Here is a 27,483-nt window from a genome sequence, read left to right on the forward strand (position 1 = left end):
GGGCAGCAGCCGCCGGCCCGGCCCGGCCCTGCTCGGCTCTTCCGGCGGCGCGGCGGGCGGCGCTGAGTCAGGGCGGCGGCGGCGGGATGCGGGCCTGGGCGGCGCTGGCCTGCGCGCTCTGCTGCGCCCTGGCGCGGGGCTCCGAGGACATCGTCGTGGGCTGCGGCGGCTTCGTCAAGTCGGACGTGGAGATCAACTACTCCCTGATCGAGGTGCGCGCCGCCCGCCGGGCTGGAGGGGGCGGCCGGCGGCCCCCGCACCCCGCTCCGCCCGGCGGTGGGGCTCTGCTGCGCGGCGCGGCGCCGCTGCCCTGCCCGCGGGTTGAGGTGGCCGCGCTCGCGGCGTGGTTTCGGTGGCAGTGGGGCTCCGTAAGCGTCTTCTTCCGAGCCCGGGACTGAACTGTGCCGGCTTTGCCTGGCACATTGCAGGCTTCTTGCGATAACCCTGTTCCCTGTCACCCCCTGGGGACGCGCGGCTGCTGCGGCGTGAAAACGCTTGGTTAGAGAACGCCTGGTTCCAGCTTTGCTCACGCTTTTAAAAATATCTTTGTGGTTTTTGTTTGTTTCGTTTAGATTAAGTTATATACAAAACATGGTACTCTGAAATACCAGACAGATTGTGCTCCAAACAATGGATATTTCATGATCCCTCTGTACGATAAGGTAAGAGACTGAAATGCCAGTGCTGACTCCTCTGTGCTGGAGGCAGGAGCTGCCCCCACGCTCAGATCTGCCGGCAGGTTAAACGTCAGTACAACACCCACCCACGAAACGTTTGAATCAGTACATGATTTGGTTTGGACCAAACTTTCAACAGTTTCTTTTTGTAAGGCAGCTGTTTTATTTCTCAGTGCTAAGTATTATCACGAGAAAAGCGAGGCCACTTTAGCTGCCGTGTTGCACTTGTGCGATTTGTCTGTACGGCTGTGGCATTGGGAGCCTGAGTTACTGCCAACCACCATGTGCTAGCAGCTGTACAAATACTGCCCAAAAAGTACAGGTTCCTACAGAATACAGATAAAGCTTTCAGTTATCTACTTCTAGAAATTAAAATTAATTAGTATGACAATGTGTTTTGATATGACTGAATTGAAACTTGAATTACTAATAGCAGATATTAAAAAATCTTAAAAAATACTGATACAGGAAAGCTCAGAATGTGTCAGAAGTTTGATGTCTATTTAGAGTGGAAAAAATGTTTACATTCAAATTAAATACAAGCTGCCATCAGATCATCAAAGTGTTTTGCTCCTTTATAGAGCTAGTTAACTTAGAGATCAGAAATAAATCCTTCCCTCCCAAACCTAAGAATGTAAGATGCTTTCTGATCTCAGTGATTTAATTCTTAGGTCTTTGAGCCTTTCCATGGATGAACTTCAGAACATATGCGCAGAACTGATATAAAGAGGATTTCTGTGTAGATTTATACCCTTTCGGTGCAATGCTTTTTTAATAAGAGTGGAAGTTTGTTATCCCGTGTTTGGACAGAATGGTTGAGTAGGACCTCCAGTGGAAATACTGAAGGCTGATATAGAGCACATCTGCTGGGGCAGGTAGGGATAGATTTGAACACTTTCTAACACTGAGTTGCTTGAACGTGAGCCAGGTTTGGTCTGGAAGTGGTATAAACGTGATAATACTTAATTTTTACTCTTAGCTGGTTGGATGTGAACCCAGCATCCCAATCGGTCTGGGTAGATATTGCTGCTTCTTTGAATAAAGTTTCTTAGGTAGGAGGAAAGGAGAATGGGACACCTGAATCTTGTGTTACTCTCTGAAGCATGGTGCTTATGTTCTGACTTCTTTTTTTCTTATTCTTTAGCTAAGTGGAGTTTAGATCAGTGAAGACAGTTATTGCTTTTTTATTTTTAGGGGGATTTCATTCTTAAAATTGAGCCTCCCCTAGGGTGGAGTTTCGGTAAGTGCTCATATGTCTTCTTACAATAGGACAGTGTATCTGCAATGTGGGACTTCGCTGTCTCTAACTTGTAGTTGGCAGGGAGAATCAAGTGCTTTTCAAATGAGATAAGCCCTACTGTATGGTTTTAATAACTAAAAGGTACTTACTGTACCAGAGGAAAACAAAGCTGTAAGATACACACTGGCAAAGTAATCTGTGAACAAATTTGAAGGAACGTGGGTTTTTGACAGAAGTGGCTGCAATGGGAGGGGGAAAGAGGATTTTGAACATCAGGTTTTCTTGGTGCTTTAACTTTACTGAGGCAACACTTCCAGAGCAACACTTGTGTGCTTGAGTTAGTGCATTTCTGTGAGAGTTTCATGAAGTTAAAGTAGAACTGCTTCGTGATTGCTCTCTCACTAACTACCATGTTGTTTCATTGTTGTTCTCCTCCAGAACCAACCAGTGTAGACATCCATGTGGATGGCATTAATGACATTTGCACAAAGGGCGGCGATATTAACTTTGTGTTCACAGGGTTTTCTGTGAATGGAAAGGTTAGACTCCTTTATCTTTATTTATTCCATCTTATGCTAATTCTGCCTTTAAAAAAGCATTCTACTTCAGCTGTGCAAGTTATTTTTATCCATTTATACTCCTGATTTTTCTTAATTTTGACAGGTTCTCAGCAAAGGTCAGACATTAGGTCCTTCTGGAGTCCAGGTTGTACTGAGAAATGCTGGCAGTGACATAAACATACAAGCAACCATTACACAACCTGGAGGAAAGTGAGTGTGGGAGTATGTGGGGTGCATACTTAATTCATCTGTTCATTTACACAAGATTCTTTCAGTTCTGCCCTATTGACTGGTATTATAGTAGTTCTGAAATACGTTTTCTAACATGTGCGTACAGCCTGAATTGTTTTTCTGTAAACAAATGTTTGTGTCTATTTCTGAAGAGATATAACCCCTTTCTTGCCTTACAGGTTTGCTTTCTTTAAAGTGCTTCCTGGCGAATATGAAATCTTTGCATCTCATCCTACCTGGATGTTGAAAGAGGTTAGAGCCTACAAAAGTTCTGGTTTACCTGTTTAGCGAGGGCGGATCTGCTAGACCTTGTCTTGATCAGCTAATGTGAGAAAGAGTTTTTATGAGTTGACAAGGTTAATGCAGTTTTCATAAATTTAGTTTAGGAAGTAAAGAAACTGCCTCATGCAGACCCAGTTTGGAGATAGTGGAGCCAGCCAGGGAAAGACTGGCAAATGAGCTCCTGCTTTCAGTCATCTAATCCTATACATTTTGCAGGATCTTGAATATTAGAGCAGATGCTCCGACTCTTCCCTCTCAGCCTGCTTGCTTTCTGAAGAGCTCTGAGATCCCAACCAATTCCTAAATCAGTAAAATAGGAAAAATACTGTTTTGTGAAGGATCTTTGCTTTAGTGTCTTTGTGTTTTGAATAGCCTCTGGATCCTCTTTGAGTACTGCTGCTCTGGCCTCTGTTTCTGTTGTTGAATATGCAGCTTCTGATTGTTATTTGGGTGCTGTAAATGAGGTCTAATGCCTACTTTTGATGAAAATGTGTTTCTGTATTTCAGTCAAGCACAGTGGTGCGGGTAACCAGCTCTAATGCTTATGCTGCTAGCCCCCTGATTGTTGCTGGCTACAATGTTTCTGGGTCAGTAAGGAGCGATGGAGAACCAATGAAAGGGGTCATGTTTCTTCTTTTCTCTTCTTCGGTCACTAAAGAGGTAATGGTGTATTAGTACCTTTTCAATATGAATATGGACCTCATATTTAGCAGCAGTTAAATATCTTCTATTCATATTGCCCTGTTACTCATCTCTGTCCTTCATTGAGCTTGACTTACAGAAAACAAACTGTACAACCTCTCAAGCTGTATTTTTTTTTTTATTTTTTCAACAAGGTCCTTGTAATAAACATATGTGTACATGCTGAGTTTTCACATGACCTCCGTGGAATTACTCAGATGTGTAGCACAATAGCCATCTGTTTAAATGTTGGCAAAATTGAGGCTTAAGGTCTATGTAATTTTTGGACATGAGAAATTAGAGAATTCTTTTCATTTCAGCTCTTTTGAACTCTTTGTTATTGTTTTCAGACAACCAGGTTCCTCAGCAGTCAAGCTGTTCAGGGGCATAGAAAACTAAGACCTGAGCTGAAGCAGGCAACCAGTGCAAAATATAATATGCTTCACAGCACGTTATTGATCTGTATATTTGCTGTGGGCCATGAAGATCAAGGGCTACAGTTTTAAGAAAGTATTTTTACAGTTACACCTTTTTGCAGTTAAATGTTGGTTAGTAAATGTGTTCCCTCATGAGGGTGACACTTCATGGTGAAAGACCAGCTTCTGGCACCAGACACAAGATGTTGCCAGGCAAATCCTGGAATTCACTGTACAGTAGATTAAATTTGTCTTTGGCATGAGGTCTTCAATGTTTTTTGCCCTCCTGATGTGAAGACAAAGTTCAGCAGCTTCTATTGCCACCTTCAAAGTGTGTTATGAAATAAGTGTGAAACATTTGGTTGTGTACTGTGATTTTTTTTATGTAGAGTAAAGCTCTCCTCTGTGATGTTAACCTTGTCCACAGAACTGAAATCAGTTAATGTTAAGACACACAGTGCACTTCTAGGGTACTGGGGGATGTTGAATTTCCCAGTTTTCTGTCCTTGTTACCATAAGGTTGATTATTGGTTGTTTTTTTGTCTTTTATCTCTACGTGAATTGTAAGCCATGCTATCAGACTTTGCCTCTAAAATGGTTTTGTACTTCCCTTCCTTCCTTCACCATATAGTATTTTGAACCCTTCTACAACCCCCTGCAATTATTTTCTCTGTTCTCCCATGGGAAAAAAAGTTGTACTGCGTTTATTGCCACAGGATGTTGTGGGCTGCAATACTTCTCCTGTGGATGGATTCCAGTCAAGAGATGAGTCTCTATCCTATTTGTGCAATGTTGTATCAAAAGAAGATGGATCTTTCAGCTTTCTGTCTCTGCCAAGTGGGAAATACACTGTGGTAAGTAGCTAGAAAGTTCATTGCTTGTCTGTCTGTTGGGTCGTTAACTTTCATTTTCTAAACTAGATCATGCATAACTTTATAGCTGTTAAAACAGAAACAGTTGAGATATTTTGAATTGGATGAAATAATTGGAATAGGAACCTCCAACATAAAGTGTATGACAGTGAAGTAAGTTGCTGTGATAGGGCTCTGTGGTGTAGTTTCTGAGGAAGGACTTATTTGCAGATCAGGCTCTGAATTACCTGGATACATTGGACAGTCACAGTACAACACTTAGAGACTGCTGGGAGATTGAAAGTTTAATTTGGCTACAGCCACGTTGTGTCCTTTAAGTTCTCTGTTTTCTCTTTTGCCTGTTCTCTTTACTATGTCTGGGTAGCGTGGGAGCATGGTTGTCTGTGCACTGCTAAGAATGATTGTTCTGCATTCTCAGTCTGCATGATCTAGAAGTGGGATTCAACCTTCTCTTTGTTCCTTTAATCCTTCTAGTGACGATATAGTCTCCTATCTGTAAGCTCTTGCACATCTAAATCCTTTGCTGTGTTCTGAGTAGGGAATTACTTTTCTGTCTTTTCAGATAATATCATATGGTTTCCATCAAAGAGTCTTCAAATAACTGCCTTTCTTCTTGTCTCCATTCCTCTGAGTTATTTTTTCCAGGAAGTTTGCAGCCCATTCAGCCCTTCATAGAGGTGTCTGATGGTCATAAGGACATGGAAAACAGTAAAGGAAAACAATTCTGTTGTCATAGCTTCTTAGGAGTCAAAATGATGTGTCTTCTTTCAGATACCATTCTACAGGGGAGAGAGAATTACCTTTGATGTTGCACCATCTAGACTGGATTTCCTTGTAGAGCATGACAGTTTACAGATTGAGGTAAGACATTCAGGGGAAATAATCTTTTTGTGCTATTTGTTCCTATAAAAGCGTAACTGATTTCAACAGAAAGCAGGTGTGTTATGGAAAAACTTCTGTGTAAGAAGTTTGAAAACATTTGTTAAACATACCCTCTTGCACAGCAGGTAGAAGACAATACCTAGTGTTGTGCTGTATTTCTACACTTCAGTCCCTTTTACTGGGAAGAAACAAAATAGGGAAAAACTGTCTACTATGTTCACTTTCATGTCCAGGTTGCAGTCATTCAGGTTTCTTATTCTGATTGTCAAATCTCTGGATAAGGGCCTGTAAGTTTGTGTGTAAAGACATTTGGGCCTTCTGAACTGTTCTGATACAGATAAATTGAGAATCTGTTCCTGTACCTAGAGGAACAATATGCCTGGAGATTGATATGTACTTTCATTGTGATTATCCTGGCAATTTTTTTTCCTAAAGCTGAAAATAAATTTCCTTTATATGTGTGTACAGGGAAAACAGTCAGTGTTGATTGCTGTAGGTGTGTGTTTGCTTTTGCTGAGTAAAGATTAATGTGAACTTTTTTCCCGTTTCAGCCTGTTTTCCATGTGATGGGTTTCTCTGTCACAGGCAGGGTGTTGAATGGTCCTGAAGGAGAAGGAGTTGCGGATGCCACTGTGACTCTGAACAATCAGATTAAAGGTATGCAGTGGCCTTGGTCTTTATTGCTATAGGCTCAAGTACAAGTAAGCTCAAGTACAGGACTAGTGTATGAGGTGGAATTAGCCTTACAGGATAATACACTACTTTTGTTGCAATTTATTTGAAATATTAAAGTGGTTTTCATGCAGTTGATTAATTTTGCATTTTCTGGCTTAGATGAGAGTGTTAGGTGTTGATTTGTTTTGCTGTTGAAAATTTCTCATTTCCTTTCAACCACATGCCAAATTGTGCTTTGAAATATAGAAATGAAGATTGGCCTAGTAAGAAAGCATAATGCTGTTCCTTTGTTGTGCAATGTAAATTAAAAACAGCCTAAAGCAGTGCATGCCTTCTGGCTCTTTTGACACGTAAGGACAGACAGTCAACACATGATCTATGTTTTAACTTTTTTTGTTATTTGTTACAGTAAAAACAAAAGCCGATGGCTCTTTCCGCCTTGAGAACATAACAACGGGTACATACACAATTCATGCCAGGAAAGAGCATCTCTTCTTTGATACAATTACTGTGAAGATTGCACCAAATACACCTCAACTAGCAAATATCATTGCAACCGGGTAAGTACTGGTGTCACGAGGAAAATGTAATTTGATATGTGGACAAGGTCTTGAAAATGGATGGTCCTTTCCCATGTCGTGCCCTTGCGTACTGTTGTCAGAAGGAAAACATTGCTCAAGAAATTCAAGGTAAATAGGAGAGCATGAGTGCAGGATAATGTTTTGTTCACAGTATTTTACTCAACACTAGCTAAGGTTTAGAGTACCCCCTTAGTAACCTCTCCCTTGCAAATGAAGATGCTAAGACATGAGTATATTGAGCAATTTCAGAACGGCATGTGAACCAAGAAAGAGGCAGAAGGGCTTTCTGCTATTGATGTTCCACTTCAGATATCCTCCTTCTGTGCAAGAGTTACATAACTGTACCAAACCTCTACGTTTTATTGCTCACTCTCAAGGTCGTATTTATCTTGTATCAATTGCCTTTTTCTTGTTTGTGATTCTTTGACTGCTGGGTATAAGCCTGTCTAATGATGGCAGGATGATTTTGGGAGTGTAGGCTGAGCAGTTGCTTGCAAATAAAAACATGACATAACATCATGGTGACTTTATTGTAAAATAAGAGATCCCATTAATCGTACATGAATTTGCACTTGCTCCACTGTGTTTGCTTATAGTATCTCTTTGATATGAACACTCTTTCAGGGGAAATCCATTGCAGTTCGTGTCTTAGTACCTCAACATAGTGAGATTTACTTTTTAAGGAAATGTTAAAGCAAGTATTTTTTATGAGCTTTGTCAAATCAAGATATTTATTCTGATGACTGGCTTTTATTTGACAGGTTCAGTGTGTGTGGCCAGATCTCAGTAACTCGTTTTCCTGACACAGTCAAGCAGATTAGTAAATACAAGGTAACCATGATGCCTCAAGACAAGGACAAAGCGTCACTGGTTACAACAGAAACTGACCCTCACGGAGCGTTTTGTTTTAAGGCAAAATCGGGTACATACAATGTCCGGGTAAGAATGAGCTTCCATGTCTTCATTGTAGGACTGTCATGAGGTTTTAGAAGATTTTAAATGTTTAATTTCTAAAATTCAAGAAGCTGAATTTGGATTTTCCTGATCCTTTTCTCCTGTTGGCACTATTTAAACAATGACAGTTATTTCCTTCCCCCCCCCCCTTAATAAGCTGAGATTTCCATGCTCTTGTCCTTTACACTTGTTAAAAGGAGATGAGGCCGTTGGGGTTGAAAGTTCTTACTTCTCTCTCCTCTTAGTTGTGATGTCCCTTAGGTCCTTTCTTACTGTAATATATTATCCCAAGAGTGAAACATGTTAATGTGTGCCTTTCTCAGGTGCCTAAATGGTTCTTGAGATTATAGGTCACAGCAGAATGTGTAGCACAACCACCATGAATTTTGTGTTGTGAGGGACAGTGCAGGCTGGAAGATAAGGAAGTGCATGGTTATAAGGGCTCTAACTGTCCTTATAGGTAACGAAATAGCCTAATGTAGAAGCAGCAGTACATCCTGAAGTGAAATTCACTCAGGCTTTCGAATCTGAGCTGTTTGGAGGGCTTTTAGTTCAGTTGTATTGCAGTTCTTTGGAGGATTTTTAATATGGAATTTTGAAAAGCATATTTGGGAGGGTGGTTTTGCTTTTCCTGGGATTTACAGTAAACTTCCATTTTCTAATTTCTGATAAGTGGGTTGGACTCAGCAGAGTAGGTGTATTTGGACCGGTATTTAAAAGCTGGTGATGTCTTGATGTCATATACTCTACAGGTAATTATTCCAGAGGCTGAGACCAGAGCAGGATTAGCTTTGAAACCCAAAATGTTCCCTGTTACTGTTACAGACAGACCAGTAATGGATGTGACCTTCTCTCAGTTTTTGGCATCCGTCTCAGGGAAGATCTCTTGTTTAGGTAAGCCAGTTTTGGAAGTGAAGTGGAAACGGGAGCAGAGGACTGTAGCACTGCGTGTGCTGTTTAGATTAAGACACTTGCTGTGGTTAACCCCACCAGCAGATAAGTAAATTAACTTTCAGCACGTAGGTAAAGCAGCTCTTTTTTTGGGAGACCTTACAGCCTAATAAGGTACCTTAATAAAATTTGGAGTAAAGTTATGTACCTGTTTTTAATACTTGCTAAGAATAAGCAAGTGTTCCTTCCTCAGGAAGGAATTCTGACCTGTTTGCTTTCCTCAGAAGATGAATAAGTTCTGGAAGGAAATGCTCCTGGCTGACACTAGGGATACTGTACATCAACCAGAGAAATACTGGAGGCAAGAAGACATTAAAAAAGAAAAAAGCAGTGCATTTTAAAACCTGTAGGATAGAGGCTCAGGCTGTTAACAGAAGCTTACAATGTCTGTTTTCTTTCATAAGATCTTTGTCTTTATTTTAGTCTAAGGTCCTGTCTCCTGCTATTTTTCTTGATTACCCACTGATCTGAGCAAATGGTGATTGGAGCTTGACTTTTGTCAGTTTTACCCCTTCCTTTTTCCTCTCTGAATCCTCTCTGCACTTGGTGTTCTGTCTCTCACGTGTTTTCTGGGCCCTGTAGTTTTCTGCAGAGCAAGGTGGACCCAGGGATTTAATGTTGGCCTCTGGATGTTAGTTGCCATTAGATAGGAGTACGATTAACAGTCTGAAACTTCCTGAAGAATGCAAAAAAAAGCACTGGTAAACATGTGCTTAAGAAATAAGAGTAAGAATGTTAATTGGAAGTGTTCTCTGCTGGAAGAGAGTAATCATTTTGATCTTCGTACGCACGAAGCTTGCTTGGAGTGAGGATTTTGGAGGCAAAGCTGACGAGCCAGAGCGCAGTCTCATTGTCTGCTGTCTTTTCTGCACAGATGCTTGCGGTGATCTGGTGGTGACATTACAGTCTGTGAGCCGCCAGGGTGAGAAACGCAACCTGCAGCTCTCTGGAAACACAGACTCAGTGGCCTTCACATTTGAAAATGTGCTGCCTGGCAAATATAAAGGTAGGATTTGCTTGAAGTGTTACCTTAGTAGCTGAATTTTTGACTTTATCTGTATGCTTCTGTTATTATGGATACCATTTTCTTTATGCCCAACATGGAGCTACTTCTGAAACTTGAGAGAATAAATTGTTTTCCAGGGAAAGGTGTAGAAGGAGTATATACAAATCACTCTTTTTATACACGAGTCAGAATATCTTCCTGTCAGGTGAAATTGGAGTTAGATTCTGATGTCCTCTAGGCTTCTTTGACTATCACAATGATAATGCACATTGTAGAACTTTCCAGGGTGACCAGACTTCATTATTCCTTTTTATAATAGCTTTTCTGTTAGGAGATGTGCTGGGTTCCTGGTGATGCTGCAGTGCTGTGAGCCAGGTCTGTTACTGCAGTCATTGTATATCTGGCTTTGAAGATTATCCTCAGGGAAGTGAGAGTAATACAAGCTTTTTGTACCACAAAACCTGCCTTTATTCACACAGTTTTACATTACTAAAATGCTTTGTGTGGTGTGTATTCTAGTAAGCATTGTACATGAAGACTGGTGCTGGAAGAATAAGTCTTTGGAGTTGGAAGTTATGGAGGAGGATGTTTCAGGAGTAGAATTCAGGCAAACTGGATATATGCTGAGGTGCTCTCTTTCTCATGCAATTACACTGGTACGTAGGTAACAAATGTCCTTGTATTTTTTTTTAAATTAACTTAGGTTGGATTCTGCTTGAAATCAAGGCTTTCTCATGTCTCTAGGTAGAGTCATGCAGCACAGCAACATTGATGTTTAGAGTGCTTTGAGATTTGTCTCTTAGATTTGGTAAAATGCTATAAAAAAGAAGCATTGATATGTCTTTAGGCAAATTCTGTTTTCATTCTGTTGTTTGCTTGTTACTAATAGTGAATTGTGTTGTGGCTTCACAGGAATTTTATCAGGATGGAAATGGACCAGAGCATGTTGGTGTTTATAATCTGTCCAAAGGAGTTAATAGATTCTGTCTTTCAAAGCCAGGTAACAGCTCTAAAATGTTAGTTTAAAAAACAAAAAAGAACCAGTCAACTAATACTGCTGGGAATTTAAAAAAAAAAAAAAAAATAACCCACAAAACCAAGCTGTTGTGGTTTCTGAGGTTTCTGAGAGACATTGCTTTATTTACATCTGTGTATAAGTGCTCTGTTCCAAGTTTTTAGAATTCTCTTACTATTTAGTCCTTCACCTAAACATAGATTCCAGAAGTAAAATAAGGTGTTTTTTATTCTGACTCAGTGAAGGGCTTTGATCTTTGATGAATGAGGAGCATGTTAAAATAATCTTGTTCATATGGGTTCTATTTGTCAGTCTCATTAGAATGTGATTGACAAATAGAAATTTAATTTCAATACAGGATTCTTCAGAGATAACTGTTAAAAGTACCGCAGGATTATCTATAACAGGAAAAAAGAATGGTTTAAAATTAGATTTTTGTTTTTTCTCCTTCTAATGTCTTAGGGCTAATTCTCTGTTACGGCCTCTTAGCAAAACAGTTAACAAATATGTTTGGGTTTGATTTGGTGTTCAGCTTTGAACTTTTTATCCTTAAAGCCAATGGTCTTGTCCACAATACAACAATACAACGATTGTATAATCAGTGAAACGGTGTCTGCTGTGGGACCATAATTGGTTACTTCCGAGCTTGTTCGGCTTGTTGTGTTTGTAGTTGCATTTATCTGTAGTGATGCCTGTATCAGTGCACACGAGAATCCCTGTGCAGCTTCCAGGAATGATCTATGACTGAACAGAGGTGAGTTAATTTACAAGTGTCTGTGTGAAAGGCAGTAGATATATAGTCAAGTTTTGTAATTGTTTCTATACCTCAGGTCTCATGCAATCTTAAGAATTCAGCCAACACAGTAAGCTTGAATTTTTTCAGCGGATCATTCTTTGACTTAATGTTTACAGGTGTATATGAAGTGACCCCACGTTCCTGCCACCAGTTTGAACATGAGTATTATACTTACGACACGTAAGAGCAAAATCAGTTTTTGATCTTATGCCTACCCGTCTACTTTCATAAAGCTTCCTTCTGCTGCAGCTGCTTTCTTTCAGCAATTCAGGATGTGTTGCTATGACTGTCTCTAACCAATAGAGGGAAGCTTTAGCAAAGTGTATCAGATGTGTTCTCTTACCCTTTCTAGTCTTAAAAAAAATAATCAGCCTTTAAATAGGCTTTAAAGATGCTTTTGCTACTTTAAATGGAGGTTTTTGTCAGCCTTCTGTCTGTTTAATGTTGAGTTTGCTTTGTAACAAAGCAGAGATATTTCAGTGGAAACTGTTGATCACTTGTGAGAGTTGAAATGCAAAAGACAGGATGGTGATTTAATTCTACTTACCCCAGTTTTTGCAAGCTGAATAAATATTCACCCTAATCACAAGTAAGCAGTGCTGATCTTCCTAAGTCAACCACATTTTATTAGTTATTTATAGGTTATGGTCTGGCGATGTGTTTAATGGCTCTTTGCTCCCAAAAAGAGGGTTTCTGCTCCCAGACTACTTCTAATTCATTAACATGGCAGAAAATGAATTCAGCATGAAAATCTGATTCACTTCTGCTCTGTTAGTAAATTAAAAGTACTTCAAAGAGAGATGTGCCAAACATGAGAGCCTGTACAAAGTGAGTGAATGTATAGAAGCAGAAACCCTCTTTTGGCAGCAAAGCACCATTACACTTGAGGCATCTTGGTGAGCTATGTCCAATGTAACAAACTTTTGAGCGTCCTTCTACTGTGTGTAAAGGGTTTGTACATATGAAATCAATCAAATCAGCTTTAGCTTGAGAGAAAGCAGGTGGCCCAAAGGAAGGAGTTGATTTGGCCAATGTCATGCAGTGGTTTGGGGTTCAGAGCTGGAAAATGCTCCCTTTCCAATATGCTGTCATCTCAGCACTACAGCTTTGCTGCGTATTTGGTATGTTGTCTTTTATAAAGCACTCAAATTTAGGCATGGGAGTACAAACTCTACTGAATAGGTTTTGGTTATTTTCTTTAGGAGGAGGACCTTGAATTCATTTCTTTGTTACTTTGATTTACAGGTCCTCTCCTAGTATCCTGACGCTCACTGCAGTTCGACACCACGTCCTTGGCACGATTGTAACAGATAAACTGATGGATGTGACTATTACCATTAAGTAAGAACAAAGAAATCTTTGGGCTATAAAAAGGGAAGATAAAGACATCTCACTCATGAAGTTTTACTCTGGTTTTAATACCGCAGTGGCTGCTTTCTAAGGGGATGGCATTCAGCTCTAGACTGCAAGAAGTTTTTATGTTAAGCTGTGCTTTGAGTTTTTTGTAGATAGGTAAATAATTCCCAGCCCTCATTTTGAACATTGTCACTTCAATATTTCTACTTGTGTGACATGGTAAAAAGGAATGATTTTCTGAGTTTTCTAACACTTTAATGAACTGAAATTTCAAAATTCAGAGGGTATTGTTTCAGCTTAGGTCTGAGCTCTTTAGCACTGGCATCTATTTTTTTCCTTTTTTGTTTCCTCAGAATGAGAATCTGCTGCTTTAGAGCATTGTTACTGGTGTGAAGAGGGTTATAAAAGGAAAACCACGCAGAGTGATTACACACTAATGCGCCAATTTACGTTTAGCTGAACAGACAGCTCACTAGGGAGCACTGATTTGTGAACAGCTTTAATTGTATGAAGTGCCAGATCTGCCTGGAAGTGTCTGGTAGTGATGAGCCCTTTATTAATGCTCTGCCGATGTCCACTTGTTCTAGACTATGGGTTCTAAAACTTTTTGTGTAGAAAACATCTTTTCAGAGAACAAATTACCTGCAGAGCATTGCTTCAAGTTCCCTGAGTTTAATGAACCTGTAACTACAACTACAACAGCTGGGAAAGAAACACTGAGATAGCAGAGAGCTATCAGGATTTTAAAACAGCTTAGTGAGGAGGTGAATATTACACCAACCTTCTAGTCTGATTAGGTTTTCTGAGACAATTAGCAAGTGCTTTGAAGGCAGCTGAGTTGCCACAGACCGTCGCTGTTCAAGCCTGCCTGAAGCTTTTCAGCCAAAGTCCAATTTGTAAAATGCCATCAACATAAAAGGAACAGCTCTGGATTTGAAAGCAAGACAGTTGTTTTTAAAAGTCCATGCTTGTGTACCAGGTCCATGGTGGTGACCTGTTAACTTTCCGTTAATAATTAACAGAAACCTAACCAAAAATAAAGCTGATTCTTAACCATTTTTGATGATGGCTTGTTATGTTTGAAAAATGAAACTATAGTAATTTATTATTAATATCATGAGACTGTATACATGTCTCTGCAGATTTTTAACAGGCTTTAAGACAAAAAACATTTTTGGATACATTTTTGTATTTGTAGTGTCTGGTACTTGGTGCAAAATCAAGACTCTTTACTTAAGCAAAACCTAAGCTAAGCTAAGATGGTGGACTCTTCAAAGTGGTTGAGATGTAGACTTGTGGCACTGACTCTGCAGTGGGATGCTGAGGCACAGCACTGGGGAGGAGGATGCAACAGGTTGAAAGGTTATCGCCTGATGGGGCAGAATTTGCGACAGTTGCAAATAGATCCTTTCCTGCTAGGCCAGGTAGGATACCTCTAGTCCCTATGAACGAGCCTTTTCAGTAGTAACTGATTGATATGGAGGTTAAAAGTTTTAGTTATGCTTGGAATAAAGAGCAGAATTAAATAGGAATGGATTAAAAAAAAATCTTGAGACTTGTCTGCTGTGATATAAAGACAGTAATTAACAGATATAACAAGCTCTTATCTCTCCATATGAAAGGAGATGATTTTGTTTTCTCCTCTATATTTTTAGGTCTTCCATTGACAGTGAACCTGCCTTAGTTTTAGGGCCCTTGAAGTCTGTACAGGAGTTACGTAGGGAGCAGCAGCTGGCAGAAATTGAGACCCGTCGACAGGAGAGAGAAAAGAAGGGTCAAGAGGAGGAAGGAACAAAGCCACCAGTGCAAGAAATGGTGGAGGAACTCCAAGGACCGTTCTTATATGAATTTTCTTACTGGGCAAGGTAATACCAGGCTCCAATGGACAAGGTGTATTCGTTGTACTATTGTCTGGTGTTTCCACCAAACAGAATAGTGATATATTCCGTATAGGAACGAGCTGCTGTACGCATGCCTGTGCCTGTACTTGTTGACTGTCAGCTAAATGGAAACTAGTGCTACATAATATGAATTCTGCTTAGGTTATTGTTGATATTTTTTCCTTGGGGTATTTAGATGGATTCTTGGGTCAATATGCAGTACTCTCTTCTACATGAGAGCTGCTAATTCCATGTTCTTCTAATTGTATCTTTTTTGTGTTTTCTAGATCTGGAGAGAAAATTACTGTGACACCGTCATCAAAAGAGCTGCTTTTCTACCCGCCTTATGTGGAAACAGTTGTTAGTGGAGGTAAATATAAATAAAATTTAGTTTAAAAGGAGTAGATTTTTAAGGCAGAAATGTGTCTTTATAGATGAACACATGAATACCTCTTCAAAAGTAATGTTAAGTAGGTTTCAATTACAGCTATTTCTTTGGGCCAGTTTCACTCTGGAATTTGGAAGCATGGGTGTTTGGTAGAGGGTGCAAGTACAGCTTTTATCAGCAGAATATGCCTCCAAGTGCTGAACGACCACCTGGCACAAGAGGGAGGACTAGATTTCTGGATATTACACCAGATTCTCAAAATTATTCGTATTATTCTCATCTAGAAAAATAGTCATGAAAAGCAATGTTTGAGTTTGTTACCAAATGCAAGTTTCTGTTAAGTTTTCTTTGTAGTAAATTACAATAATAAAAATATTCACAAAAAAGTAAACCTCAAAATTGTGAGGGTTATCATCATTCAGTTGATGCTACTTGTTAAGTCAGTGTCCATCTTGCCCTCAGGTTCCTAAGTGAACATACTTTTTTTGAAATCACTAGAAAATGTTAGGTACCCCTTTTTATGCACACCTTTGTTATGCACTTTTTTAAATACATTGGAAGTGGGGAGGAAATAAATTTTACTTATGTCATTAAATGTGACATATGCTGACCTGAATTTGATCTCAAAAAATTTTGTGAATGCTCAGTGTAATATCAGCTAGAAGGGAATGTTGATGGAATCTTCTCAGTGTGGCTGCAGTATATGTAACAAGGAATCGTCAAATCATTTAGCAAATGCACAATGTTTGTTTTGGAAATGTGCTTATAGCTTTGGAACTTAGTTATTGATTTTGTGAATGTTCAGATGTTTTAGAGTGTGTTGAGAGGCCATACAATTACGTGGGTTGATCTCTTATTCTAAGGTAAAAGAACATCAACTGATCACTTTGGAAGTAGTTAAACTCTTGCTGTAAGACAGGATGGTGAGTGCATTTTTGACTTTCTTGTTTGTCTTAAATCCCCTTTGCAATGACCAAGAGAGTTGTCCTGGAAAGCTGATAGAGATTCATGGAAAAGCAGGCTTATTTCTGGAAGGGCGAATTCATCCTGAATTGGAAGGTGTTGAGATTGTCATTGGTGAAAAGGGAGCAACTTCCCCTCTCATCACAGTTTTCACTGATGACAAAGGTGCTTACAGGTAATTAACAGATTTGTTTTGATCTTTTGGATTCCTTAATGAAAGTGCAACGGTGACTTGACAACATGTGTGTGATATCCAAGTGCTTTTTTTAGAACAAGTTCTTCTTTCCTTTTATTTGAAGTGTCGGTCCGCTCCACAGTGACTTGGAATATACAGTTACTGCTCAGAAAGAAGGGTTTGTTTTGACTGCAGTAGAAGGAACAGTTGGGGACTTCAAAGCTTTTGCTCTTGCTGGGGTGACGTTTGAGGTAATGTTCTAAACACTTTGAGTTCTGAATGAATCGTGTGCGTAATTAAAGCTAGACAGGCAAAAAAAGTTAACTCATGTGTCCCAGCCAAACACAAATGGGTGTGGAATTTTGGAATAAGAACTTATGGGGAAACAAATCTCAGTGGATGACCTTAGTTGTAGATCATGGTTTGCCATGCAGAAGATATTTTGCTGGGTTTATAGAGTGAAAGTTAGAGCCTGCAGTCCAAAAGACTGGCTTTATTTGCTTTTGTAGAGTTGGACTGCCTTCTCTTACTGAGCCTTATCCCTCAAGGTGGTTTTTTCCATGTACAGTCTGGTCCATCTAGTGCCTGGTTCTAGTCTTTGGGATACTTTGTTCTGACCCCCAGTGTGTCCTGTTAAGTGATAGAGAGTGACAGTTCTGGTGTCGGATGCTACATGTGGCTGTGACTGCGCAGATGTGGAGGGCACAAACTTCTGTAGCCCTGCGGTCTCATGGGGGGGATACTCTGCAGATGTGGCCGGTTTTCTTCTGCTTACAGCCGAGTGCTCAGAGCCAGCACATCTGTGCGCTCTGTAAGGGGCTTCTGAATGAGCCCTTCTTCATACTTACACTTAGAACTATTGCTTTTTCAAAAACAGATCACATCAGAGGATGACCAGGCTCTTGCTGGAGTTCTTTTGTCTCTCAGTGGAGGGATGTTTCGGTCCAACCTCCTTACACAGGATAATGGCATGCTGACTTTTTCCAATCTGGTAAGGTGAAATTGATCTGAATGTGGCCGCATGTGTGAGGCTGTGTTACTTTGCTCTCCAAAACAGGGATGCTGTTGGCTCTCTTCAGTGGCAGGAGAATGTATCGTCTCCTCTGAAATTGTAACCCACAATGGGAGATGTAGGTCCCTCAGAGTGGACAGCATTTAAAATCTTAGCAAGGGAAAGATGTGAAATCCAGCCTGGCAAGAGATTTCTCCCCAACAGGTAGCAGCTGATGTTGATTGATCTCAGTTACTAATTTCCAGTCTGTAAACACGAAACAAGCTAATTTGTTGATGATCATTTAAGAGTCTTTAGAGGAAAGAAATCGAATTAGATTATTGATGTGTACATGTGTGTAGACACGCCTGAATAAGTTTCTGTGCAGACATCTTTATCTCCTGGTTACTATACTGTCCTTGAGGTCTTGTGGTGAGGTTTTAGGGTTATAGTTTCCTTTCCCTCTTCAGGCTTCATCACCTGGTAGAGTTCCATTGGTTTATTGTCCAGTGTGCTCGTTTTTCACTGCTCATGTGTTCTGATCAATTTAACCTACAGTTGGGACAGAGAACTTTAACTCTTTAGGGAGCTTTTCCAGAAACATAGTTGTTTGGAGTTGGTGAATTTTTGTGTCACTATCAGTAAACAACTTGTTTTATGCCTCTTTCCAGAGCCCAGGACAGTATTATTTTAAACCCATGATGAAAGAATTTCGCTTTGAACCATCATCACAAATGATCGAAGTGCAGGAAGGACAGAATCTTAAAATTCAAATAACTGGTTACAGAACAGCTTACAGGTCAGTAGAGCTGAAATGCCATGCGGAATGCTACATACTGTATCAAGATGCGTGATACAAAATGTGTGTTTTGTCCTGATGCACCTCTGTTCTGAAGGTTTGGAGGGTACTTTCAAAGGCATAAATAAACTTTATTATGCCATGTAGGAGTGTTGGGGTTTTTTTTAGCCTTTTCTCATACATATGAGTATATAGCTAAGCCCAGATGGCAGGACAGGAGAAACATTGCTATGAAAGCACTGTCAGTGGCACTGGAAGTGGCTTGTGCTATGTCCAGTGGGATAGGAGGGATGGAAGGCCAGTTCAAGTATCTGTCCTCTAGGCCCCTCCTTTCCTTGCCCTCAGAGGTAAGTGCTGCTGTTCATGGAGGTCAAGAAACTTGGATTCCTGAAATTGTGCTCTGAACTGGAGCTAATTGTAATGCTTTAAACAGTTTTACATGTACATTATAAATTCCCCTTTTCTTCTCCATGCTATGCTAATTATATTAAGTACTTTTTCCATCAGTTATAACAATAAAATGTCTTTAAAACGTGCATTAAAACAGCATCCACACATCTGCAGCAATTGGTTCTCTTTATACCTCTAGCTGTTACGGCACAGTTTCTTCTTTAAATGGAGAGCCTGAGCAGGGAGTCTCAGTAGAAGCTGTGGGGCAGAAGGATTGTAGCATCTATGGAGAAGACACGATAACTGATGAAGAGGGCAAATTCAGGCTACGTGGCCTTCTGGTAAGGATTAGAATGCTGTCATTTACTTTTATGTTAGTGTGATAATAGAGCAATAAAATGTATTTTATTAATTAGCTACCGATTTCTGTTTTCCCGACACATTTGCTAACTCAGATTCCCTTGAATTTCTCTGTGTTAGGAAACACTGTCAGGTAGTGAACAATCCTTCTAGTAAAGGGGAAAAATTAGTATAAGTCTGTGGAACTTGCTGCCAGCACACTAGGATGGCCTCCTGCAAACACTGAAGAGTTGCCATGACGAGGCCCCTGTCACTGTACTGAATGTGTCTAACGGGTGTTCAGCAGTGTTCAGGTGTTATAGCAGGGAATTTTCTTAGGCAAAAGAATTTGGAGAAGCGTTTAGTTTCTCTTGTGAAAATACTGTGACACTGTATTTTTAGCAGGATATTGGGTGTATGTATGATGTTGATTGTAAAGTCAGCTGTTCTGCAGGAAATGTGGAAGCTGAATTTATGGGACTGCTATGTATGGAGTAAGCAATTATGCTGAAGTAAAAAGCAGGTTTTGATCAGGTTTTAATCCTGTTTAATATATTTTCTTTCTAAGTAAAACAGTTCACAGCAAATGATTTCTTTTAATACTGTAATGTAATAAACTAGCCCTTTTGTATTTGCTGGCAGTAAACAGTTCTAATGGTGTTACTCAGTTAAATTTTCCATTTGGGATAAGTAAAACTTTAACTGGATAGACTCAGATGTGTTTGTGGTGTATCTTAAATGGAATGTTAGAAAATTCTCTTACTGTCTTCTAAAATTGAAGTACGTATATTCAGTGTTGGGATTTATCACCTGAATGTTGCTTTTAGCCTGGTTGTGTGTATCATGTCCAACTCAAAGCTGAAGGCAATGATCACATTGAAAGAGCTTTACCACAACATCGGGCAATTGAGGTAATTTTTTCTTTTTTTTGTAGTACCACTTAAATATGAAATGCATCTGTCTAGGCATTTCTGTTCTGTCAGCAGCAATGTAGTTGAATGCATTCTGTTTAGACAAGTGACTTTCAGCAAGTTAGCTCCCTAAATATGGGCCCCATATTGTGTGTCAGCACTAGAACTTAAAATTGAAGTGAGATAAAGCCCAAACAGTAAACAAGTGAAAAGGATTCTTTCACAGTCACAAAAACTATACATCAAGAAACAAGAGAAGGAATGTATAGAATACCTTTCAACATTTCTTTATCATGTGGGAGACAGCACAAGCGGCTTGAGGATGTCACAAATTGTCATATTATCCTGTTTTCATATTAAGTTATTGATTGGTAGATAGATTTTGTTATACTTTGTTTGGTCTAAATCCTGCAGTCTTGGTGTAGGTGGAGTTGTCATTCAGACTAGCAAATCTTTATAAAATGTAATAATAACTTTGAATTGAAAACTGATGAAATCTTGTTAAATATTCCTGCATCATTATGGTTCAGATTAGCTGCCTCGCATTTATCTCTTGACATCCAGCAAAGGTTAATTAGCCTTCGTTAGCTGTCCAGAAGTTTTGAGTGGGAGATGGTCATTATTTGACCAGGATGCCCTCCTTTGCAGCAAAACAGAAGGGCAGAAATCTTTCAAGTCCTTAGTGTTTTCTTGCTAAGAGTGCTTGCTGGTTGGGAAGGGGAGGTGAATGGCAACCCAAATTCCAGAAAGTCATATGAAGGTTATGTACTGCAAGTGACAGCTGTATGCAGTAGCTTGTACTAATCGTATCCTGGCTAGCCTGCCATTTTCTCCGGGAGAGAAAAGCATTTGAAAGACACCTGCAGGAAAAACGTACTGCCTCATTGGCGCCGACTGCTGATGTGGCACCTGGCCTAGCCGTAACCTGTCTGTGCTGTGGTTATTGTTTGAGTGAATGTCTTGCCTTACTCTGATTGGAGTTCAGGTTTAGAATGCAAATATTTTGTATTTAAACAGTTTTGAAGAATATGAAGTTATATATTTTTGAAGTAGGTTATATTATAATATGAGCATATTCCTCATTAACGAACTGTATAAACATCCTGGCATAGTAATATGCATCGCTCAGCACAGATGCAAAATACTGAGACCAGTGTTCAGACGTCAGGCAATCCTGCGTATGTAGCTCAACCTCTTCCAAAGTAATGCGTGTTTTTGATACTTTGCCATTTTTACTTTAACTTAATGCCATCAGCCTTGTGCTGATCATGCACAAGTCTAATTGTGAGCTGTGCAGCCTGGAGGAAAAGTACTTTCAGTTGGAAAGCCTTCAGGCTTCCATGTGGTTAGTATAGAACAAAATTCACTTGTTTAAAACGATGAGCAATATTTGTGTTATGCTAACTGTCCTTTGTTAAGTGTTCCTCTGATGGTAAAAACATGAATGTGTTTTAATGTTGCAGGTTGGGAACAGTGACATTGATGATGTTAATATTATAGCATTTCGGCAAATTAATCAATTTGATTTAAGTGGAAATGTAATTACATCTTCTGAGTATCTCTCCACCTTATGTGTAAGTTCAAGCCTTTTATCTTAGTCAATTGTATTTGCCGTTGATTTCCCAATGGTTTTTTGCAGGGTCACTGGAAATTTTTGAGTAGCCAGAGCACACAGTTAATTCAAATTATGACAAATACTTAAATGAAGGTGTGTTTGAATTTGAGATGGAATTAAGATTCCAGTGTTCCTCACTGCTTTGCTTTAATGTTTCCATTTTTCATGGGAGTATGTTGAAGAAATGCTTTCTCACGGTGGCCTGTACATTTCTGGATCTGCTTCCCTGATTAGAGTTGTCCTGTCCATGGGGAGAGCAAGACACTAGGAGTGAAACGAATCCTCTGTATCAGAGAACTGCATTAATTCCTGAAATACTTGGAATTTTTGACACCTATGTCTGCTAGCAAGAAGATACAATGTGAATGCAATGATACCATAGGACACATGAATTTAGAAGTAGAGTTATAAGAGAGAATATGAATCAAATAGTAAAGCTGATGTTTTCAAAATTCAAAAGACTGCCTTGTGATATGAAAAAAACTTGCTGAACACCTGTGATCCTTTTGGCTCAGGGTGCAAATGCTGGAAGGATCTGCAAGAGGTGTTAGTGTGATAAGAGTTATAGTACCATTTCTAAGGTTTAAAAGCTTCTTGAAATGTTACCTACAAATATAAATGCAGTGCCTGGATTTCTTTCAGACTAGTCTGTTATGCATCTCACCTGTCAAGATCTCATTGCTAAGCTGTTGGGTTTTTTGGGGGACATCCAAAGGATCCAACACTCAGAGCAGGTGTGAAGGAAAAATGTATCACCTTACTGAAGTGCACCTGAGCAAGCTTCCTGTCTTTCTGGGGAAATTTAGACTCTTACAGCTCAGCCTAAGCAAATAGGAATGGATGTAAAACACTAATTACGTGGAAGTTATACCTGTTTCATATGAGGTTGGATCTTGCATTGCAAGTAATGCATGTGTGCTGTTGATGGGTGCATATCATCACCCTTGATTTCAAGGCCGAAAGTTTTGTCTTTGAAAGATGTGCTAAGACTTGATAAAGACACAAGCGAGTGGTTTTGTGATCTCAGTCTGGTCCCTTCTGGTTGCACGGGCTTGGTGAAACAACTGGAAATGCTCTGGTGAGCTGTGATTGGAGCTGCAACCACAGTAGCACTGGGTGGAATCAATGAAGATTTGCTTGGGCTGTGTCTGCAAGGAGAGCTGAGTCTAGGCAAGTATCTGATCCAGAGGTTTATAAACAATGGCATAGATGATAGAAGGCTGCTTCAGAGTGGTCCACAGAAACCATCACTTTGCTTTCTGTGTCCTCTGGAGGAGGCACAGTGGCTGATCAACATTTGTGTGTACAGGCAGCCTCACGTAAGGGGCTGCTGCTGCCGCTACCAGCCTTATTCAGCTGTGATACAGCCCTCTTTTAGTTCTGCTGGTTTCTGAGAAAACGCTGTTTGCTGAGGACTTTGGGCCTATTCTGTAACTTGAGGATGTCTATCTTGTTAAATAAGTACAGGGAAATTGAAATCAAGCAAAATGAGCCTATCGGAGAAATAGAAACAACGCCCAGCTGCAAATTGTTGTGAAACTGCTGGGATTATTTAAAAGAATTACTCAGTTCTGGTTGATGAACAGCACAGACTACTTTTAATACACTAGATACATGAAAATGTTAGACATCACTTGTTCCTAAATTATTCTGAATTTTGTAAAAAGACTGTTTCTGTGACTTTTCACATCCCAGATTAGAACAATTCCAGGTGTTCTTATGTGACAACTTTCTGTTTATAAAACACATGATTAATTTTGAAGTGCTTTTATCCCTTAAGATGGGGGATGTCTGAAATATCTGTTGTGCTGCAGGCTCAGATACACCTTGTTTATGTTTTCTTCTTTCCCTCACAGGTGAAGCTTTACAAAAGTGAAAATCTTGACAACCCAATTCATACGGTCAACTTAGGCCTATCCCTATTTTTCCATTTCCCACCACTGCTCCGAGATGGAGAGGTAAGAATATTACTGAATAATTAGCTTGTCACTTTAATTTTTTTTTTTTCCCTAAGTACACCAAAGTGTTACATCTGGTGTGCCTGCAGTACTGTATTCATGCTGGAGTGACCAGTGTCTCAGAAGATTTGAAGCCTGTTAAACTGACTTTTGCCTTTAAATCTAATTTTGTCTCAGACTGCAACTGATGCTGTAGATTGAGTGTATTTTTTACCCACAGAATTACGTGGTGCTTCTGGATTCTACGTTGTCTAAATCACAGTATGACTACACCCTGCCTCAAGTTTCATTCACTGCTATTGGATACCATAAACACGTAACACTGATCTTCAGTCCCACTGTAAGTACAGAATACTTAAATGTTCAAGTGTTCGCCTTGAGAGCAGTGTCTGATAGTGTGGCCTGCATGTATTTTGTGGTCTTGGCCAAACTTTCTATTAATGTAAATATAAAGAGGTTTATGAGAGGCATTAAAGTGACGATTAATTTGGATTTGGCCACATTTAAGGCGTCAGGCAGGGGTGTAATAACCTGTGTTATGGGAGGTGGGTAAGGAGTTCAGGCAGGAGTTGTAGCCATGACACTAACTGAAAGGTTGCAATAATGGAGGCTGAAGGAGAAAGATAGGATTGTTGTCAGAATTTCTTTAAGGACTTCTATGTCTATGAAAGAAGTATCACCAGGCCAAAAGAGACCTTCAGTTGCTGGAGCTGAGGTAGAGGGTAAAGCAGAGGGGTTTCAAACTAGCATCAGAGGAAGACTTCTCCCTTGACAGAGAAGTGTCTTTGCACTTCTGAACAGTGCAGTCAATGTAGGGAAGTGTTTGTTCTGCAATACTTAAATGATCTATTTCTTTTCTGCATCACTGCATGTTCAGATGCCAGGGAAACATGAAGCAGCAGTTACAAATGAAAGATGCAGATGTGCCTGAAACATTTTGTGCTAGTATGGCTGCTGTAGGGTTCTCATTGGGATGATAGGGGTTTGGGCAGCATGTGACAGGTAAATCAAAGCACACCAGGTTGACTGTAAAGTGGAGACTGACCATCAGTGAATTAGCTTTAAAAAACCAACAAACCCCAGGAGGAAGGTAATGGGTGAATGAATCTGATCAAGGGGACTGCTTTGAAGTTGAAGGTAAAGTGAATCTTAGAGCAGCATTTGGAAGGAATTCAGATGGGAAGGGCCGGATGTGCCATGTGATCCTGTTGCTGATATTGCTTAAAGCTGAAGGGTTTCATAGTTGAAAAGACTGTTTAAAAGAAAGAAAAAATCTATGGTCCCCACTGTTTTCAGAGAAAGCTGCCTGAACAAGATATTGCTCAAGGATCTTACATCGCATTACCACTGACACTGCTTCTGTTGTTGGCTGGTTACAACCATGATAAGGTAGGTCATGGGTTTTTTTGTCTTACTGAAATATTGTCCTATCAATTAATACTTCATACTATGTTAAGTGTTTGTTGAGATGATTATCCAGACGGAGATGCAGTCAGCAGTCAGCTTATGTGACAGGTTTTAAGAAAAGCCACAATGTAACAAGTGTTTGGACCATTACCATCCTTTAAAAAAGCTTAGTGTGAAGGTCAGTTCCTGTACCATGTCTGAATTTTTTTCTTCTCATTTCGTGGCTCTGGGAAAAAAAACAATACAGCACCATTCAAATTCAGATGATCAGCGTCAATGATAATAGGAATGAAAATAATTATTTTATTGGCTTCAGGAGCAATCAGACTGGAAAAAAATCTTGCAAGTCATTGAGTCTGGTCTCTCTAGCTTTACACCCTCCCTAGTGAAAAGCTCTTGAAGAATATAACTACCTGCTGTTTTTTGCTGCCGTTTTCTGATATCTTTGTAGATGTGCCATTTACACGATAGATTCTGTTTGGGAATGCACAAGGCTGAAGGACATTATAATTCAGACCTTACGTATTACTGTCATCACAAGCTGCTTCCCCTTTTTTTTTTTTCCCAGCTTATTCCCTTGTTGCTACAGTTGACAACTCGACTGCAAGGAGTGCGTGCTCTTGGACAGACAGGTTCTGACACGGGTGGCTCAGAGGATGCAAAGAGACAAACGAAAAAACAGAAGACAAGACGGACGTGAAATGAAAGGAGTGATTGCATGAAGTGGTGCTCTGTCAAAGTGGAGCCTGAGGAAGCGAAGCCACTAAAATGCATTTTTGCATTTTTGTTGAATTTGTGTACTTCACATTTTCTTTGTTGCTACATGAGCGCCACTTGTTGCACTAGCTCCATTTTGGTTGTAAATTTTCTATGGAATCTATAGATTTCTGTATTGTAAAGTAATGAAATGAAAGCCTCTGTTGTCACTGTGAGTGCATCTCCCATACTTGAAGAAAATTAATGAATTTTTTTCCTCTTCAGTGGAACAGGTCATGCTGCCTTCGTTAATGATTTGTGAAAGCCGTGGTAATAGACTGCTTGATGTCACTTTCAGTCTCTAGATTTTGGGATCATTTTTCCTTACCTTTTGAAATACCCACTTTACAGAAGCAGCATATAGGGATTTTACTAAATCAGTGGTGCTTGAAACAACAAAGTTTTTGGGGTCATACACGAACTGAATTACATCTTTGGCACTTCCAGTCCAGCAGCTTGCTTGAAAAGTCTGTCATCTGCACAGCTGTGATTTCAGTTCTTTTCCAGTGATAATGTTATCTTTGATTAAAATCAAGGTTTTGCACAATGAAGACAAATTGATAATGTTGGGTAAGTTCTGATGATCCTACTGCAAAAGCAGTGTTTAAATTTCTGTTTCATATACATTATGATCTCTTTAGACCCCCAGTATTCCTGAAGTGACTCCAGCTGGTTGTACTGTTCTTTCCAAAGCTGTACTGTGTTGCCAGTCATACCCATTTGCCTGTGTGGCTGTCACATCTGCTCAGGCCATGTGCAGGTTTTTTGCCAATTGATGATTAATTTTTTTAAATTTTTTATTACTTTTTTTTTTTTTACTTTTTTTTTTTAACTTTAAGAAATGTGAGCTTTTCAAAATCTCCAATATGTATAGTCCCAATAATGTCTGTAACAGGCTCTCTTGATTTTTCGTTGAAGTAGACAGTTGGACATACTCAGTTTAAATGTTAATGGGGCTTTTTATTGACAAATAGTATAAAGGTTAATAGAGCTTTTGAAAGATGCACATAAATGCCTAGAAATATTGCAAAGACATTGGTACTGCCAGTAAGTGGCAATGTTTCTCTTTTATAGAACTTGAAATGAAGTCCCTTTACATTTAAATATTTAAGCTTACCATTCTTAGAAATTTGGATGCTAAAGGTTTTATGCTCTTTTTGTTGGTATTTTGCATTAGTTTGGGCCTAAATAATTAAAACTTCATTCAGTGATCATTCTAATCTCTGTGAGGGAAATTCTATCGTAATAACAATGAAGAATGTTGAAAAAGCATGTGTGTACAGAGTTTGAGATGAAGCTCTTAGTAAACTGTCATGCTCTTTACCTAATGACCTTGAATTTTATATTGCTGTGATGAAATGGGCAAAAACCAAAGTGTTGTAAGACTTACATTAAATTGTACATTTTCAATACAGCTTTATTTTAAGTTGACGAATGTTAAGAAAGGTGTTGCTACTTTATGGGAATGTATGAGGAAGAAATGCATGTGTCCATGTGCCTTGACAGACTACCAGATATTCTGAACTCTGAACTTGCTGATGATTGACCTTAAACATGGAAATGCTGTTAATAAAAAGAAAAGGAAAAAAAAAAGTGTTAATGCTTGCTAATTTAGCACTTACTTCTAAACCTAGGATTTGCCCAGTGTCTCTTTTAAAAATTTTCTTTTCTTTGCCTTCTGCAGTACGCTGGTGGCCTGCTTCCTTCCAGCCCTGTGTTTGAGGTTTATTCTGCTT

The 27,483-nt window shown here is 39.6% G+C and overlaps 1 protein-coding gene across 1 annotated transcript; it reads left to right on the forward strand.

Moving 5' to 3' along the window:
* The first annotated feature begins 86 nt into the window (after positions 1-86).
* Positions 87-27,326, forward strand: NOMO2 (NODAL modulator 2). The gene is made up of 31 exons (XM_086622578.1): positions 87-212; positions 573-662; positions 1,872-1,917; positions 2,356-2,456; positions 2,581-2,687; positions 2,888-2,960; positions 3,498-3,650; positions 4,804-4,941; positions 5,731-5,820; positions 6,393-6,498; positions 6,926-7,076; positions 7,859-8,036; positions 8,804-8,945; positions 9,877-10,008; positions 10,528-10,664; positions 10,921-11,008; positions 11,936-11,999; positions 13,065-13,160; positions 14,831-15,040; positions 15,343-15,425; positions 16,422-16,581; positions 16,706-16,832; positions 17,459-17,572; positions 18,244-18,371; positions 18,961-19,102; positions 19,928-20,011; positions 21,475-21,585; positions 23,483-23,584; positions 23,805-23,924; positions 24,881-24,973; positions 25,560-27,326. Exons 1-31 carry the CDS (start codon positions 87-89, stop codon positions 25,689-25,691), a joined length of 3,624 nt encoding a protein of 1,207 aa, XP_086478704.1. The 3' UTR covers positions 25,692-27,326.
* The last annotated feature ends 157 nt before the right edge of the window (positions 27,327-27,483 follow it).

The sequence above is a fragment of the Tauraco erythrolophus genome, chromosome 17 (genome assembly GCF_009769465.1).
Source record: "Tauraco erythrolophus isolate bTauEry1 chromosome 17, bTauEry1.pri, whole genome shotgun sequence".
Lineage (NCBI taxonomy): Eukaryota > Metazoa > Chordata > Aves > Musophagiformes > Musophagidae > Tauraco > Tauraco erythrolophus.

Bases quoted from the DNA above. Each gene is read 5' to 3' on its own strand.
- NOMO2 (XM_086622578.1), top strand. From the start codon at position 87: ATGCGGGCCTGGGCGGCGCTGGCCTGCGCGCTCTGCTGCGCCCTGGCG. The intron at 11,009-11,935 runs GTAACAGCTCTA...TAATGTTTACAG, and splicing joins ATTCTGTCTTTCAAAGCCAG to GTGTATATGAAGTGACCCCA. The intron at 21,586-23,482 runs GTAAGTTCAAGC...TTTCCCTCACAG, and splicing joins AGTATCTCTCCACCTTATGT to GTGAAGCTTTACAAAAGTGA.